Source organism: Lycorma delicatula, chromosome 8 (genome assembly GCF_047948215.1).
Source record: "Lycorma delicatula isolate Av1 chromosome 8, ASM4794821v1, whole genome shotgun sequence".
Lineage (NCBI taxonomy): Eukaryota > Metazoa > Arthropoda > Insecta > Hemiptera > Fulgoridae > Lycorma > Lycorma delicatula.
The window spans coordinates 86,147,529-86,164,713 of record NC_134462.1 but is presented as its reverse complement, the minus strand read 5'-3'; the positions used below and the strand labels follow the sequence as shown (position 1 = coordinate 86,164,713).

The 17,185-nt window shown below is 26.5% G+C and overlaps 1 protein-coding gene across 4 annotated transcripts in view; it reads right to left on the bottom strand.

The window, feature by feature from the left end:
• Positions 1-11,612: 11,612 nt before the first annotated feature.
• The window catches only part of LOC142328833 (uncharacterized), a 45,194-nt gene continuing 39,621 nt past the window's right edge, over positions 11,613-17,185 (bottom strand). For 2 of the 4 annotated variants that reach the window (XM_075372915.1, XM_075372916.1), the window contains exons 7-8: positions 15,615-15,827; positions 11,613-12,032 (exon numbers count right to left, since the gene is read on the bottom strand). In XM_075372915.1, coding sequence (XP_075229030.1) covers positions 11,868-12,032; positions 15,615-15,827 — 378 coding nt within the window. In that variant the 3' untranslated portion in view covers positions 11,613-11,867. The remainder of the gene's footprint in view (positions 12,033-15,614; positions 15,828-17,185) is intronic. The other 2 variants (XM_075372917.1, XM_075372919.1) reach the window with 1 other exon arrangement.

The window sequence follows — 17,185 nt, the reverse complement described above, 5'->3', positions numbered from 1 at the left end:
TTCTATAAAAATAAATTCTACATAATACACAGAAGAAAACACTAGGTAAATAATACATATAAAAAATGATTTTAGAATTTTAAATGATCTAAATGACTTAAAAAAAAGTAATTTGATCCAGAGGTATCAAATACCTGAAATTTCCAAAGTAATGCATTCTCCCTCAATCCTACATTTTCCTAATCAATTAAATAATAATTTTACAACTTTAGTTTTATGCATGATATGTTGTTTCACGACATGTTTTTTGTCTTCAGCAGTTTTATTTAATGATGAACAATTTATAAAATATTTTCACCTTTAAGAAATGTGCCGACTCTATAAAACAGTATAAAGGTAAAACCTCTTTTTTCCTTAAACTAAAAATTAAATAAATAAACATATAAATTTCTGATGTACTAGGTCTGTTCAGAAAACAACCAAACGTTTTTAATTACGCGCCAATGGAGATATTTAGTCACATGCAGTTAGCAGCATTGTATTCCACATAACCTCCTCTGTAACCACATGTTCTTGGATTGTTGATATCTCATTTAGTTTTCATGTTATTGTTATTTGAGTGTTAGTACAGTCAAATGTGTTAGTTACTAACACATTTAAGTGTTAGTAGCGATTTTTGTAATGTGCATTTTTCAGGAGCGATGATACAATGTAAAATTTTGCGTGAAATTGGGGAAAACCTTCACAGAAACTTTTCAAGTTTTGAAAGATGCTTACAGAGATGATCCTCTGGGTCGTACGTACACAATGCTGTGAATGGTTTTCATGATTTAAAAGTGGTCATCAGTCAACTGAAGATAACTCTTGACCAAGAAGTCCTTCGACTTCAACTGAAAAAATCAACGATCTGGTGGCAAATCGTTGACTGATGTTAAAGAACTTGCAGAAAGAGTTAGCATCTCGATTGGATTATGCCATGAAATTTTGACTGAAAAATTGAACATGCATTGAATTGGAGAAAAGTTTGTTCCTCGTTTGATGACCGAACAGCAGATAGAACATGTGGACAAGTATCGGCAACTTCTTGAACAAGCCGATGATGATAAAACATTGATGCAAAGGATCGTAATGGGAAATGAAAGCTGGGTTTACTGCTATGACATTGAGATAAAAGTTCAATCATCAAAAAATCACACTTACAAAAATGGCTACTAACACTTAAACATGTACTCAAACAACAATAACACAAAAATGAAACGAGATATCAACATCCAAGAACATGGTACAGAGGAGGTTATGTGGAACACAATACTGCCAACCACATGTCACTAAATATCTCTGTTGGCGCATAATTAAAAATGTTCGGTTATTTTCTGAACAGACCTTGTAAGTTGCCAATGTTACTTTCCATTCAGTGGGTGCACCAGATATGATTTTGTCAAAATATTACCCAGTTAATATTATTAGGTATAAAAACTTTATTTATTTAAAATCCTTATAAAAAATATGGTAATTAAAAAAGCTGGATTCAGTTCATGAAAAAATTCTGACAGCTGCAAATCATGTGCCATCACAGGTTAAGATGGTAAAAATCAACTGTGATTGTCTATAACAAAATAAAATGCCTGACGTATTGCATAATTCATTCACATAATTTAGAATGCAATTGTATGAATAATGCAAGAAAGTGTTTCTCACAGAAGAGTCTGAACTCTTCTTCTATTTTAAATCCTTTTTATTTTAGAGGAAAAACATTTTGTTGCAGCATATATTTATTAGCATTATACTGCAATATTCATTATCCTGTAATATAGTCACCTATTCTTTGAGTTCCAAATATACCTTTACTGATAGATAAGAAAATGATGGGTACCTGCTGCATAATAAAAACACTATAAATATAAATTCTCTTTTGTTAATATCAAATTCCTTCTGAGGTTGATTATTTTTTTTTTCTTCCAATCTCCTTTCCTTACTCTTCCGTTCTTCCTGCCTAGATAATCAACAACTCCCTAAAATTTTGTGACCTCCTCCTTACAGGGTTGCTCAAGGGCTACATTTCTTGTTCAGTAGTTTAGAATAAATCAAAAATTAGTTAAAGTTAAACCTGGTATTCAAATTAAATATATACGATGAAGAAAAATTAAAAGTATTTTTAACAAGTTCTGTGTAAAACAAAAAAAAACTATACTTCAAAGTAAAATTTTTATTTGTATCAATTTTGACCTGATCAAGAATAAAGAAATAAATATACTATCAAGTAAAAATTAATAACGACAACACTGTGATTGTAGTTATTAAAGTAACTAATAACTGTGTAAATTATATTAAGTATTACTAAAATATTATAAAAAAATAATTTTAACAATTTTTTTTTTCAAATTAGGTGAGAAAAAGGTTATTAAAATTGTCCATATTATTTAGATATCTTAATTAGCTGAATATATTAATTCAGTCTAAAATAAACATTTAAAGAATGATGTATATTTTACTGCACGGCAATGTAATGGAACTAGTATTCATAAAAAAAGAACTAATGTATAAATGAATGAAAACATTGTGATGAAAAAATATAATCAATAAATTTTTTTTTAACCATTTGACTAGTAACACTTCGTATACAATGACCTTTTTTGGAGGTGTAAAACTATGTAATATACATCATATTAACTATAAATGTATATAAAAGCTATTTTACTTATGTTTTTATATTATTATCATTTTACTAGAATATAAAAGAGAAAAAATGAAATACTCGTACAATTAGAATATGAATTTTTTAAAAAGTTATTAACAGTACAAGCTTTTAATCTTTGTTACTTTCATAAATAACAAAACAATAAGATGAGATCATTCTAAGTAACTTTTTTATTTTTTGTAAGAAATTAATATATTTATTAGATAATACTTTATTCATTATTTATGAATGAAACACTATACATAGGTCCCACTTAATCAGTATATTTTTTTGTAAATATAGAAATGATTGTCACTTTTTTTCACATATTTAAAAAATTAACATACTTTTTTTAACAGAAAAAATATGTATGTGACTCAATAAGTAATTAGAATTTAATTAAGATGATCTTTATTAATTATATATATAAATATACCAATTTATTATATATATATATATATATATATATATAATGCAATTATATTCATTCTTGAAAGTACAATAATTATAATAAAATATCTGGATTAAAGAAATAAAAATTTAAATATAAATAATGTATTTTTAAGTAATAAATATTACATTACAATTAAGTTTACACTTAACCCTCCCTTCCACAGTGGTTTGTTTATAATAGACAGAAAATTATGCAGTACAATAACGTAAATAAAATTACCAGAAACAATTTAATAAATTTAGATGAATCTAATTAATATCTTTTGTACAGTTATCAACCAAAAATTTGCATTTACAAAAGTCTAATAACAGTGTATGCACAAATTCAGAGTGAATAGCTAATTTTTTTAGGTTGAATCAAATACTTAAAACTTTTACTAAACTTAGGTGCTATATAAAAAAGGTTACCAAATATTATTAAAAAGTTTTAAAACTTAAATATAATTATTATAATGATTTAGTGAATAATTTGATGAGGCTAAGATCCAATTTTGATGAGTACAAACCAAATTGTATTAAATTTAACTTAATAAAGGGTATTTGATTGAATTTTTAATTAGTTAATTTATATATTTAGTAACAGAGCATATGTAGTTATAGTAGCTTTCTGGCTTCTTGAATTTTTATTAGAAGATAAAAAATGAAAGCTTTATAAAGGAATGCAAATCAATTTTATATTATTGATTAATAAAGTGTTTTCAAGTCATGTAAAAAAATTAATTATTTCAATTTTCTTATTCTCTTTGTTATTAGAAAATCATGGTTACAAAAAAAAAATAATTCTATTGCTTTCAAATTGTAAAAACATACAAGTTTTTTTTTTTACATAAATTTATGATAAAACTGTATTTTATATTCACATTTAAATGTATCTACTCCAAGTAACAAGCATTACAAAAGGAAAAATTTCAGTCTAATAAATAATTGAACCTAATACACTGAAAATTGAATATGTTAGAAAAAAAACTGTTTTTTGACTTTTTAAGAAAAATGAAATTTAAACATTGTACAGCTCATCCATTAAAAAAGTAAATAACAAATAAAATGGATGTGCATATTTGAGATGTAATATCTCAGACATGCAAGAGTACAAGAAGAGCGCTGGATTCTTATGGAGGCAGGACTGAGAGGGTCAAGTATTATCATCAATACTTAATTTACACTGAAGTAACTCATTGATATTACTGAGAACTATAACAATTTTTGAAATTTATATGCATCTTTATTTAAAAATATAATCATTTCATTAACAAAAATATTATAAAAATTATTTTTTTTTAGTTAAAAGCAATAAATGCCAATTTCTCAGTATGGATATTGCTATTTTAAATATTAGAAAATCAAAGTAATAGTTAAAATTCAACAAGACTGGGTCAATAACTTTTTTATTTATCTAATTTTAAACACAGTATAAATTAGTTAATCTGAGCTCTTATCTGATTATAACTTCTTTTTTTTACCTTTGGGACCACCATTAGATATTACTTCAGAGTATGAGATGAATGACAATTTTTGTAGTGTATGAAAATGCCATGCCTGACCGGAATTCGAACCTGGGACCTCCAGATGAAAAGCTGAGATGCTACCACTCATGCCATGGAGGCCGGCATCTGATTATAACTTGTCTGAATATACTATAACTTAATAGAAAAAAGTCACTCAGAACATTGGTAAAGCACACTTTTTAAAATTCAAAATCAAAAACAAGTGTGTAAACTCTGAAGTATAGTAAGAAAGTAAAAACTGAAAAAAATTTTCTCCATAAACCAAGAAAAAATTCTCTATTGATGGTTGTTATAAAAATCAAATTTTAATAATTATCATGATGGGTGTATTAATTATAATAAATACTTTTAACATTTATTAGATTATTTATAATTCATACTTTATGCTAATTATTATAAAAATTAATTAACGGTACAATAATAAAGAGATCACTAAATAAAAAATACACTACACACATTTTTTCCCCTATTGTTGACTGTATCAGTTTTATTTTCTATTTAATTAACTTCATTTGACCTTTAATTCTTAAGTACTGTTCAATCATTTTTTTATAAGAACCATCATGACATCAATTAACCCATAGGTTGGGTAGATGGGTTATAAAAATTGTGATCTGCCATTATAACAGTTGTTTTATAGTAATGCTAAACCCAAGTTTGAATTTAATAAAATTATTTCTAACTGAGTTTCAGTATCAATATTACTGCAGTTTGGTCACTGGGGTTCAATTAGTAGTATTGTCTTGAGAATTGGTATCCTAAAGCTGGCTAAGATCAAGTGCCAACTATCTGAAGGATTTATAATCTGTAATAAAGATGTTAACACAACATTTTTTCCATAATTCTCATATTTGTTACTCAAAAGTGAGGAACCATAAAGTGTTTGTAATTTCTTTATTTTAAATATTGGTTACATCCGTCTTATTTCAGATTAACAGGATTGCCCTGGAGTAAATTTTAAAAAAAATATACAAAAGAAAAATACAGTAAATCTACACAACACTTATTTCTTCTATTTAGTCACCATTCATTTTGGATACACAAAAGGTTGTGTGAAGTGGAACTCACTTCACAAAATCAATGGATTATCCTTGTTTGCCATCCAAATATAAAAAGTTTAAGCAGATGCTGTTGCTTGGAAAGTCATATAATGGTCCTCTGGAAGTAAAAAGGTTCACTCCTTGTTAATGTTTTGACAGAGAGACATAAAAAGTGGTAATATATTTGTTACATACTAACACAAATACAGCAAACAATTCAGTATCACAAAAGAAAACCTATTATCTGTTGGATCATTCTCTGTAAAGGTGCTTGGTCCCACGCCATTAATTAAACAACATAATTCCTTTGCGCATTTTGAAACAGGAAGTTTTAGACTAACTATCCTGTACCTTGTAGTGATTTTCATCTTTTTTTTTGAAACTGAAAAATTTATTACGAAAGTATGCTTTGCAAGAGATGAAAAGATGTAGGGAGTCACTATGTGACAGTGATTTTCCAACCAATGCAACACGAACATAATTATGTGGTTACCACCATATCTAACTGCAACTATACTGTTCATCAATAAGGAAAAGTATATCAACTGAGTAGAAAAGGAATAACAATTCTGTTAATTTTAACCAATTTGAACTAAATTTATATCTTTAGAAACCATCGATGTAAATTTATTAAAATAATATTCTGAGTATTGGAGATTATGTTTTCTGAACCTTAGATGTTCAAGAAATTAAATATATATATATATATATATATATATATATTATACAGAGTTATCATATAGTCACGCAACCAAATTTTTCTGCATTGTAGGGCTGACAGTTAAATTTGTAAAAGATATTTTAATTAGGGTAATTTTTTGTGACAGAATAGTGTATGGTAGCACTGCTAGATCATGCCTCCAGACAACAGTGGGCATGTCACCAAGCAGTTTATTTAGTCCGAACGTCTTTTACGCAAGAACAAGTCGTTATTGTTGTTAGTTACTACGAATCTAAATTGTATGCGAAGTGTCAAGAAGATTTTTTAAAAGCTTTTCCAGATGCTAATGTGCCAAATAAATCCACTATATGTGGTTTATGTAATTGTATTTGGGATACAGGTAATGTGCATGACCGCAAGTGTACCGGCCGTCCAAGTGTTTTAGCTGACAAAAGTCTGCAGATGATAAATAAAACACTTCTTCATTCTACAAAAAAAGTCTCTTCAAAAACTTTCTACCCAGATTGAACTATCTTATGAAAGTGTTCATAAGGCTACTAAAGTTCTAAAATTACATCTGTATCAGATTAACATAAGTCATCAGTTCCAAGAACCAGATAAAAAGAAACGAATGCAGTACTGTTGGTGGTTTGGAAGTTTCATTCAAAAGAAATGACATGTGTTCTAGACAAGCTTTTTTACAGCAATAAAGCTTGGTTTCATCTTAGTGGCTATGTTAATAGTCAAAATTATAGAAAATGGTCTTCAGAGGATTCACATGTGTTCCATGAACAGCCATTTTGCAATAAATTGGGGTATGGTATGATGTATCTCCTCAGAGAATTATCAGGCCTATCTTTTTTTCCGAGACCATCATAGCTGAACAGTACAGCAATAATCATGTAGTTTATATGTTTGCTACATGTTGATGAACGTGATTGCTGGCCACAAGATGAAGCACACACGGTGAACAGTAGTGTGCAATTTCTTTGATGACTGGTTAATTTCTCGTGGCCTATGATCTCTTCATTTACTGGACCTGAGCCCTTCCAATTTTTATTTGTGGGGTTTTTTGAAAGATAATGTGTACTCACACAATCCACATACACTTTATGAACTTAAACAAAATATTGAGGACTGTATATTAAATATCACTGCTGCTACACTGAGGAAGGTCGCATACAATGTAAGAAAATGTATTGATCTATAGTTTTTAATAATAAAATTATTATATAAATATTTTATGACACAGAAGATCATTTATATGTACGTTTATAAATTTACATTAATACAAAATTTTACCTATGTGCACAATGTTTTTATTTACATGTGTACTAGTCAAAGAGTTAAATGAGTTTTTGCTTAATTAACATAATATTAGTTGATTTATCTTTTATAAATAAAATACTGACAATTTTGAATTTTTTTAAATTTCAAAAAGCTTTTTAGTTATTATTAGTACAAACAAAATTTTTGCAGAGAAAGGTAAGTGCTCCAGTACAATAATTGACTATTAAAAAAAAAGTTATCTAATGAATAAATAATATTATTCTAAAAATTTTAACATGACGGTTTATATAGTGAGGTGGCTCTTCTCCATTCATTTATAAAATAATACTAACAAAAAACTTTAGTTTTATACACAAATACAATATTTAAGATTTTAAACAAAGTACATCATCTCTCATTGGTCACAATTAAGTAGATACTTTTGATCAAATAGATTATTAACATTTTAAGTATGAACACCACTCTTTCCAAATTGAAGGTCATCAAATCAAGATGTACCTAACCCTGATATACTTTAATATTATGAAAAACTCTCTATTTCATTTAGTAACCACTAATTAATAGATGCTATATAGTAAATATTATACGATTACTGATCAAAGGAAATAAAACTACAGAATAACATAAAAATAACATAGTTGTTTATGAATCCTGATACGATGAAGCTGCAACAAAAAAGTTTATAAGGAATAGTGTGTAAATCTGAAAATAAAAATTGCATCAAAGCTTATATGAATTATATAAATAATAATTTAGGTTAAGCAAAAGCTGACCTCAATGTGTTTATTTACTGCTTCGTTATAATTCCTCTGAAATTAGATATTTTTCTTTGACCCCCCCCCCCCCCATGACAAGACCATAAAAGATTTTTTCTCCACACACAAACAAATCCACACTCAACAACTTACTTCTAGGAATCATGAGGCCTTGTTGTTGACGAGGAAGCTTGTATGCCTTAGAGAAAGAGATACTCATACCACAGCTATAATGAGTGGAGATTTGTGGAGAGGCTAAATTAAGGAATGATTCGTGAATAGAAAAACTGTTGTTTTTTTTTACAGAATTTGTTGAGAGCATCAACTAACTGATGGCTGATAAGGTCTGAAAAATAGAAACCTAAAGCTAACTTACTGAAGATTTGGAGAGCAGAAAGCTACATTAAATTATAACTGTCTTAGGAAATGTTTTTCCTCATTTCTGTACTTTTATAAAAGATTAGCACAAAGTAGAGAGAAATAAAGAAAAATATTAAATCCATAAAATGACTGATAAGAAAACTGTGAAAATAATTAATATGAATTAATGCAAACTGTTTAAATGCAGTACAATAATTATTTTTTATGTGAATCATTTAAAATATGATTTTCAACAGTCTAAACTATGTATACATCAATATATCAATCTAGATTGGAGCAAAATAATGGTTAAGATTAATATCATTATATTAAAATTAAAATAAATTAATACAAAATGTGTTTCACTTTCCATTATATTTTATGCTATATTACTTTTCACAACCCTCATATAGAATATCTACATTTTTGGACTATTATGGGTGTACTATGTAAAGTAAAATAAATATTTACTGTATAAAAAACAAATATGACAAAAAAATGAAAAGAATCACAGGTTATGTTTAGAACTAACAATAAACATTGGCTGAATTTTAAAATATTAAATTCAAGTTAATATTTTTGCTAAGGTAAAAATTGCAAGAACTTTATCTCATTAATCAAATTAAACAATTTATACATTTTTATTAAAAATTATCTCATAAGTTAAGAAAAAAATAATTTTACTAAATGACATCAACAAATAAATACATATATGAATTAAAAATCTTATTTAAAATGTAGAGTAGGCCTATAATAAATAATACAGAAACAAATGAAAGTAAACATGAATTACATTAAAAACAATTTTGTATATTAGAAATTTTAAAATATTCGTATTAGTTATAAGAATTTAATAGGTGAATACTTTCAGCTATTTACTACAATTTATAAAAAGAATCGACTGTGGTATGATATATTAGTAACAATAAATGATAGCATAAATTTGTAAGAATTCATAAATTACCAAAGGAAGGTTTATAATCAACTGAATACCTCAAAACTCAAACAAATAAAAAACCTAATAACTGTAAAATTCAGTCATTTTTATTAACAAAAATGTAAACACTTTTTATTAATTTTTATTAAAAAACTATATATAATAATAATACACAATTATAATACCCCTACTGTTTTCAGTTCATCATTGATATAAAATTTGGTCTACTCAACATGCAATTTAAGTTTTACTTTATTTTTAAAATACTAGATCAAAAAGCTGCTCCTCATTACACAACATTTCATTAATTTTATTTGAGCTTTAAATGTTAGAATTATACTTTAATAAAGATATAGTCAGTACTCCTGAAATGTAGGAACAGTATTAACGCTTTACAGACATGGACAAATTTAAGAATAAAAGTGAACCAGATAAATAAAACAAATTAAATAAACTTTATTTACTTTTATAAAAAGAAACCTGTCAATAGCAAAAGTCACAATAATTTTGTGTATAGTATTGGTTACTGATGTAAAATACAATCCCAGCAACTGAAATGAATTTGATTTATAAGATTAAAGTTAATTGGTTTCTGTGACAAAAGGTAACACAATAGGTAAAGAGTAACTAAACCAAATTAATTAAACTGATACTACTGACAATTTTTTTTTAAAAATAACAATCTGTATTAATCTCGCCACTCAGAAGAAAATCTGTCATTTAAGTTGTATTTTTCATTCATTAATGTTATTTTTGTAAATAAAAATTATACAAATAAAATAGCTTAGAGAACTCCTTAACTTCTAATTAGAAGATTGATATATAATTCTGTGCTACTGCCTAAGCATCTTACACATTCAGCACAAAACTATTATCCATAATATATTAATAAAATAATTCCAGTTTTTTAAGATATCACAAAGACAGAATGATAAATGAAAAATAATTTTTTTAAAATTAAAAATGGGTACAGTAGTTAGGTACAAGATCATACAATAAAATATAATTTCAATTTGGAAAATAAAACTCTTTAATTGTGAAATTAAATGTAACTGATATTTACACTAGAGTAAAGAAAAATGAAAAAAAAACCTTAATAAAAAAATTGGAAATGTAAATTAAACAATGCAAAAAGGTTGTGATTAGAAGTTCCTAAATATGTGTTGGTGAGCACATCTTTAGATTAAAATAATAAATATTAACAATCACACATTTTTTCAATAATAACGTTTTGATAATAAAAAACTAAAGTGAACCTGTAGTAAAAAAATTACGATAAATTAAAAAACTTACTACAAACACAGCAGCTTGCACAGAAATAACTATACAATATTTATATAAATGGATAAAAAACTGCTAAATATTTGCTAATAGCTATTATTATAATCTCTGCACAGGTTACATGCATACAGATGTATTAGTGTTCATGGATAAAATGTTAAGTCTGCAGGAATGTAAGACTTAAACTCTTCACCTGCGGTTGTTAATTCATCAACATAAACATGTACCTATACATAAAATAAACAACAGTGTCCTGCTATTGACAATTTTTCTTTTATAAGAAAATAATAAAAGTAATATCATTAGTTTAAAAAACTAATATCAGTTGAATATCAAGAGAAAAGACTGATTTACATATGGCCCATAAATACTAAAAATAACTGATACTCCATAAAAAAAAAAATGGAATTGATCAATTAATTAATTATTAATGAGGAACTAATAAAAAGGGGATATTAATATCTTTGGTTTAATCGTGTCCCTTAAAAAAAATTAAAAAGTTTAATTTAAACTTCATTTTAAAAAAGAATTCCTGCACTAATTAATAGTTATAATTACAATAATAATATAATACTACATAAATACAAAACATAATTACTACAAAATACAAATGAAAAAAAAATATATATAGATCACAGGTAAATTATATATTTTTATAAGTTACACATACATTTTATACAGATGAAATCAATTGTGACTTACAATACATACATATTCTTTTTACAAAAAAAAAAGCTGTAATATAAATATTAATAAATAATTACTAAAATTAATTAATATATAATACACTAATAACAAATAAATAAATAGTAAAAATAAATCAATACATGTTATATTTATCTGATTAAACAAATGTTCCGTTGATTTTTCTTAACATAACCAGATATCAAATACACTTTTTTCTAAAAATGTTTTTTTTTATAAATATTTATTTATTTGTAATAGGAAAAACAAATAAAAAGGAATGCTTAATCGATCCGTTGATCAACTTGAAGAGGAAGGGCTTGCTCTTTCTGATTAGATGTAGCCTGCGGTGATTTGACTAGTTCATCGATGTCATCTTGGAATAATGAGTCTGGCCGGGGCGTTGAATAATTTTCGTTGGTTGGTTTATAAGTCATACCGATACCAACCTTTAAAAACACACACAAAATTTATGCGTAAATAATTAATATAAATAATTTTTTTGATATAAAAAATTAAAACAAAATGCCAATTAAAATACTGCATATAGTAAAGCAAGCCCATGATCTCTAGAATATAATAATATGTCGCTAAAGGTTCATAATGAACATATTACTGTCTGAAAATAATATACATAAATAAAATTGTTATAGGTCCTCAAAAAAATTTAAAAATGACATAACAGTAAAATCTCATTTTTACAATACATGAGAAAGGATTGGACAGTATTAGTCAATGACATCCTAGGACATAGCTATCAATTAGCCTTTTTAGGAGACCAGAACAGAATTAAATAAATAAAACCAAACCTAACTGCACAAACTTTGACCAGACACAAATTATAGGTCTAGAGAATTATTTATAAAAACAGATTATTAGCACTTTATTTTTCACAGAAAATTTCGGTTTCCAGATTTCAATGGAAATAGCCATTTTGATTAGTTTTGGCATAATGTCTGTACATATGTATGTATGTACTTATCTCACATATCTCAAAAACAATTAACCGTAGGATGTTGAAATTTTGGATTTAGGACTGTTGTAACATCTAGTTGTGCAACTCCCCTTTTGATTGCAATTGACTGGACTAAAAAGTGTCCAAAAAAGCCCAAAATCCCCAAAAAATTGGAATTTGTGCTTTTTCTAAAATGCAGTAGTAATAAGCCCTCACTAAGAGATTTTCAATGATGTATCATAAGTGGTACTTATTTTCATTGGTTCCAGAGTTACAGCCAAATAAAATTTTAATTAATGAAATATTTGGATCTTAAAAGGAAAAGGCACATCGGCTCATATCAGATTTCATCTCCTTTTTTTTAAATTTAAATACACTGATTTATTAACAATTATTAACCTCCAATTGTAAAAAAGTGTTACAATAAATAATAATTCAATAACAATAATAAAAAATAAAAAAATATGAAAGAACATCAAAAGTTATTAGTGAAATAAAATTTTATGTATTTTTCATTTAAAAAAAAAATGTGTATATGTAATTTATTTAATAGGTGTACAACGAAACCGACCTCCATGGTGTGAGTGGTAGCATCTCAGACTTCATCTGGAGGTCCCGGGTTCAAATCCCAGTCAGGCATGGAATTTTCACACATGCTACAAATCATTCATCTCATCCTCTGAACCAATACCTAACAGTGGTCCCAGAGGTTAAATAAAAAACAAAGAAAAAAGAAAAAAAGGCATACAAGGAAGTCATGCGATGTCTACATTAGATTTTTTCCTATGTATATATTGCACAACTAGTGAAAATACCCCCCCCCCCCCCCCTGTGACCCAATGAGATGATGACATGTATGACGTAAAAATGAGATGCAGTCTTGTAGAGATTCAGGCTGACCATTCCTGAGACATATGGTTAATTGAACTCTAACCACTGAAGTACGCCAGTATCCACTCTGTAGTATTCAAATCATAAAAGCAACTAGCTTTTACTAGGATTTGAACCTCACAACATGTGACTTGGAAAATCAGCTGTTAAACAACTTACTTGCGACGAGTTAATCACTTGATGGGTTGTAATTATAAACATATGTTTAATAATGTTTAAAATTTGTCAGTAATATAACAAATTTATTAACATAATCTTATCCAAACAAATGCAGAGATAGCAAAACCATTAAATAATCAGAAAAAATTTCTTATAAAAAAAGTTCATGGTTCGTTCAGCTTTTGTTTCTTTTTTCTATACATTGGTACAATATTCATTTTGTAGCATTTCATAAATATAAATTCATTATTATATATATATATATATGTCTAGATCATGAATACCAGTGCTCTTTGGTGGTTGGGTTTCAATTAACCACACATCTCAGGAATGGTCGACCTGAGACTGTAGAAGACTACACTTCATTTACATTCATACATATCATCCTCTGAAATAATACCTTATGGTGGTTCTGGAGGCTAAACAGAAAAAAGAGATATACATACAAATTCATTTTTTACCGTTTCCTCATTAACTAATGATGATGAATGTTAAACAATCAAAATGGACATCTAGTTTTAAATTTAAATAATTATTTTTTTTAGTGGTATTTGAGGAGTCGAAATTCTTGTTTATATCACAGTTAAATCTCTTGATAATAATCTTTATCCTTAACTGTAAATACTTCCAAATTTTAAACTAACTTAAAAAATGGTGGAGATTTTCATTTTCATCTCCAAATTCAGGTCTTACTTTTCATTAAATGGTCTGATTTTGATTACTTTCTTATTTTGAAGAGGAAATTTCTCTCCATTTATGTGTTTTCTAAATAACTTAAGTGGAATGTATTTTAAAATAAAAATTACATTGTCTAAAAAGATAATTTGAAATCTTTTTTCAATAACTTGTTTAGTTTTGAATTGCTATAGTTTAGATATGTAGTCAGATACCATTCAAAATGTTTTCAAGTAAAAATCCTACAAACTTAAATGTTAAACTAAAGATACAAAAGAAATTGATATTTTTGTGTTACAGAAACTCTTACCTCACACTCTGAAGCAGCTTTTCTGCATTCCTTTTATATTTATTTTTTGCAGTAAAAATAAACTGCATTATTATTTAAATGTAAAGAATTTACTAAAACAAGAATTCAGATTGATCTGTCACATTCAATACAGTGTTGGAGCTACACTATTATTTTTTTTCAGCAGTATCAACTGCTAAGATTATAAAACACTAAAAAAAGCCAACTGCATGCATTAAACTGCATTTAATGCTCTTTAACTTCAGTTATCAATAGAAACTTATTTATTAAATATGACTTTTTGACCATTAGCATTTTATTCTTATTTCATACCCTACAATTTTTAGGCTACTATTACCCTGGGCCGCCTCAGATTTTGTGTAGCAATCAGTAACAGAAGCAAGAGATATAAAGTTTATCAAATTACACAAGATCTAAATTTTTTGGAACAACTGAGCATACATAACTCAAGAATGATTCAACCAATTTTTATCAAGTTCTTACATGCACAACTTCAGATATACTATTAAAACATATTTAAATTTCAATGAAATTGATTTAATATTTTGGGAATTTTTAAGCCACAGATTTTACACATAGGCCTACATAAGGAGATTGCATTTTAAATGAATGGTATTTTCATATTCCTCATACCTCAAAATGTACGGAAAATTCAATTTTACCCCTCTTCCCCAATCGCACCAAGTACTCAGAATAATACTAAACTTTTCTTTGAAAAGTCACTAGAAAACTAATATATAAAAAATGAATTATTATCCAATTTATACAGATAAGAGGTACATCACAAAATCCATCCAATACTGATATTTAAGAAGGGAATTTATTAACTAATCTTAAAAAAAATTAAAACTAAAGCAATGAATGCAAGTCAGAAAGTAAGAGCATATACTTCTTGCAGCAACTGAACATAATGGTGAAGCAATTTAGAATATGATGAAAAAGAAGAGAAAATCGAAAATTAATACATTAAACTGATAATTTAATCTATAAATATTAAATTACAATGTTAATTAAATAATATATAGATAATTATTAAATTACTTTGACTTTTTGTGTAGTATCCATAGGTTGTGATGATGGTCTTTTGACCAGATCTTCTATTTCATCTTGGAAAAGGTGATCGGCACGAACCACAGATAATGGTCCATGACTTTGAGAATTACTATTTGGATGTTTATATATAGGAGGTACTCCACCGGTGTGTATTAAACCAGGACCCTGAGATTGAGGTGGAGTGGGAGGTGGCTGTGGCGCCTGTAAAACAAATAAGAGTATAATCAAATTAATATTGTACAAAAATGAATAAAATTTGTAATACAATAATATTAATTTTATAACATTTTTATGTCTTTAAACTCCTATCATTATGTTGCAACCATATATGTGTTTTTAAATTCCTAACACACTTAGAAATTATTCAATTTCTTTATAGTACTCCATAATAATAACTGTCAACATTAGACACAGATTAAATTTCAGAATAATCATCCTTTACTAATTGTTCAGGCACTTATTAAGTTATTAACAGGTAAATATTATGTTTATCTACTAAGCATCTTAAATAGTTTTATTACGTTACATTTTTATACATTGTATTTAGCAATACTATATTTTTTGTACTACTAACAAAATCGTAAATTAAAATAAACAAATGCTTGTTATACTGCGTACATACACAAAATCTAAGATAATGAGATCATGTATACAAAATGACTTTGGTTTATAATAAAAACAGAAGAAATATACAGATTTATAAGAAAAAGAAGGAATTATAGACAAAATAAAAATAAAATAAAATATTATAAGTAAACATTCTAGAAAGATGGAAGTAGATAAATTTTTAATCTATAATTTTCTATTTTCAACTGCAGCAAAGCTTTTGGTGCATGCTATGGCCTTATGAGTCCTACAGGAACTATTACAACAAAATGTTATTAAAAAAAAAGTATAGCAAGGAATAAATATCAAATTTCATTGATATATTAAGTATCAAGTTGTGCTCATCAAAGTAACTTCAAGTCCAGAAATCCCTTAATGAGCTGAACTCATCAAAGAGAACCAACAGATTACACAATATAACATTTAATTAAATTTCTAATAATTTAATTTAAAAAAATATTTTGTATTGAGTTAATTATTGTGAGCTTTCATAACAGTGCATGTTAGTAAGTCACTTGGTTTAATTCATGTATTTTACTGTTGGTTTACTAGAGTTTTGAGAGATTGTTTTTAACATTAATACTCATATGTGATTGTTTTATTTTTGTGCTAAAAATTTCCATCAAAATTATTTCATATCAAAAAAAGGTATTGAAAATCATCTGACTACTAAAAGCCAGTTTAAAGTTGAAAATGTATTATAAAGAAAAGCGATTTATAACTACTTTAATTTTTTTATAATTTTTAAAATAATCTTTTTAGTAAAAAATTAATAAAATTTTTAAGTAATGTTTTCATTGTTTTTTAAAAACCCAATTTTAATTTTATTCAATAAAAAAATATATATAAACTTTTGAAACTATTTTAACGAGTAAAATTATAAGGAAATAAGTAAAGTAATTAAAAAAAAATAATAATAAAAAAGGATGTGAGATTTTTTTACATAAAAAAAA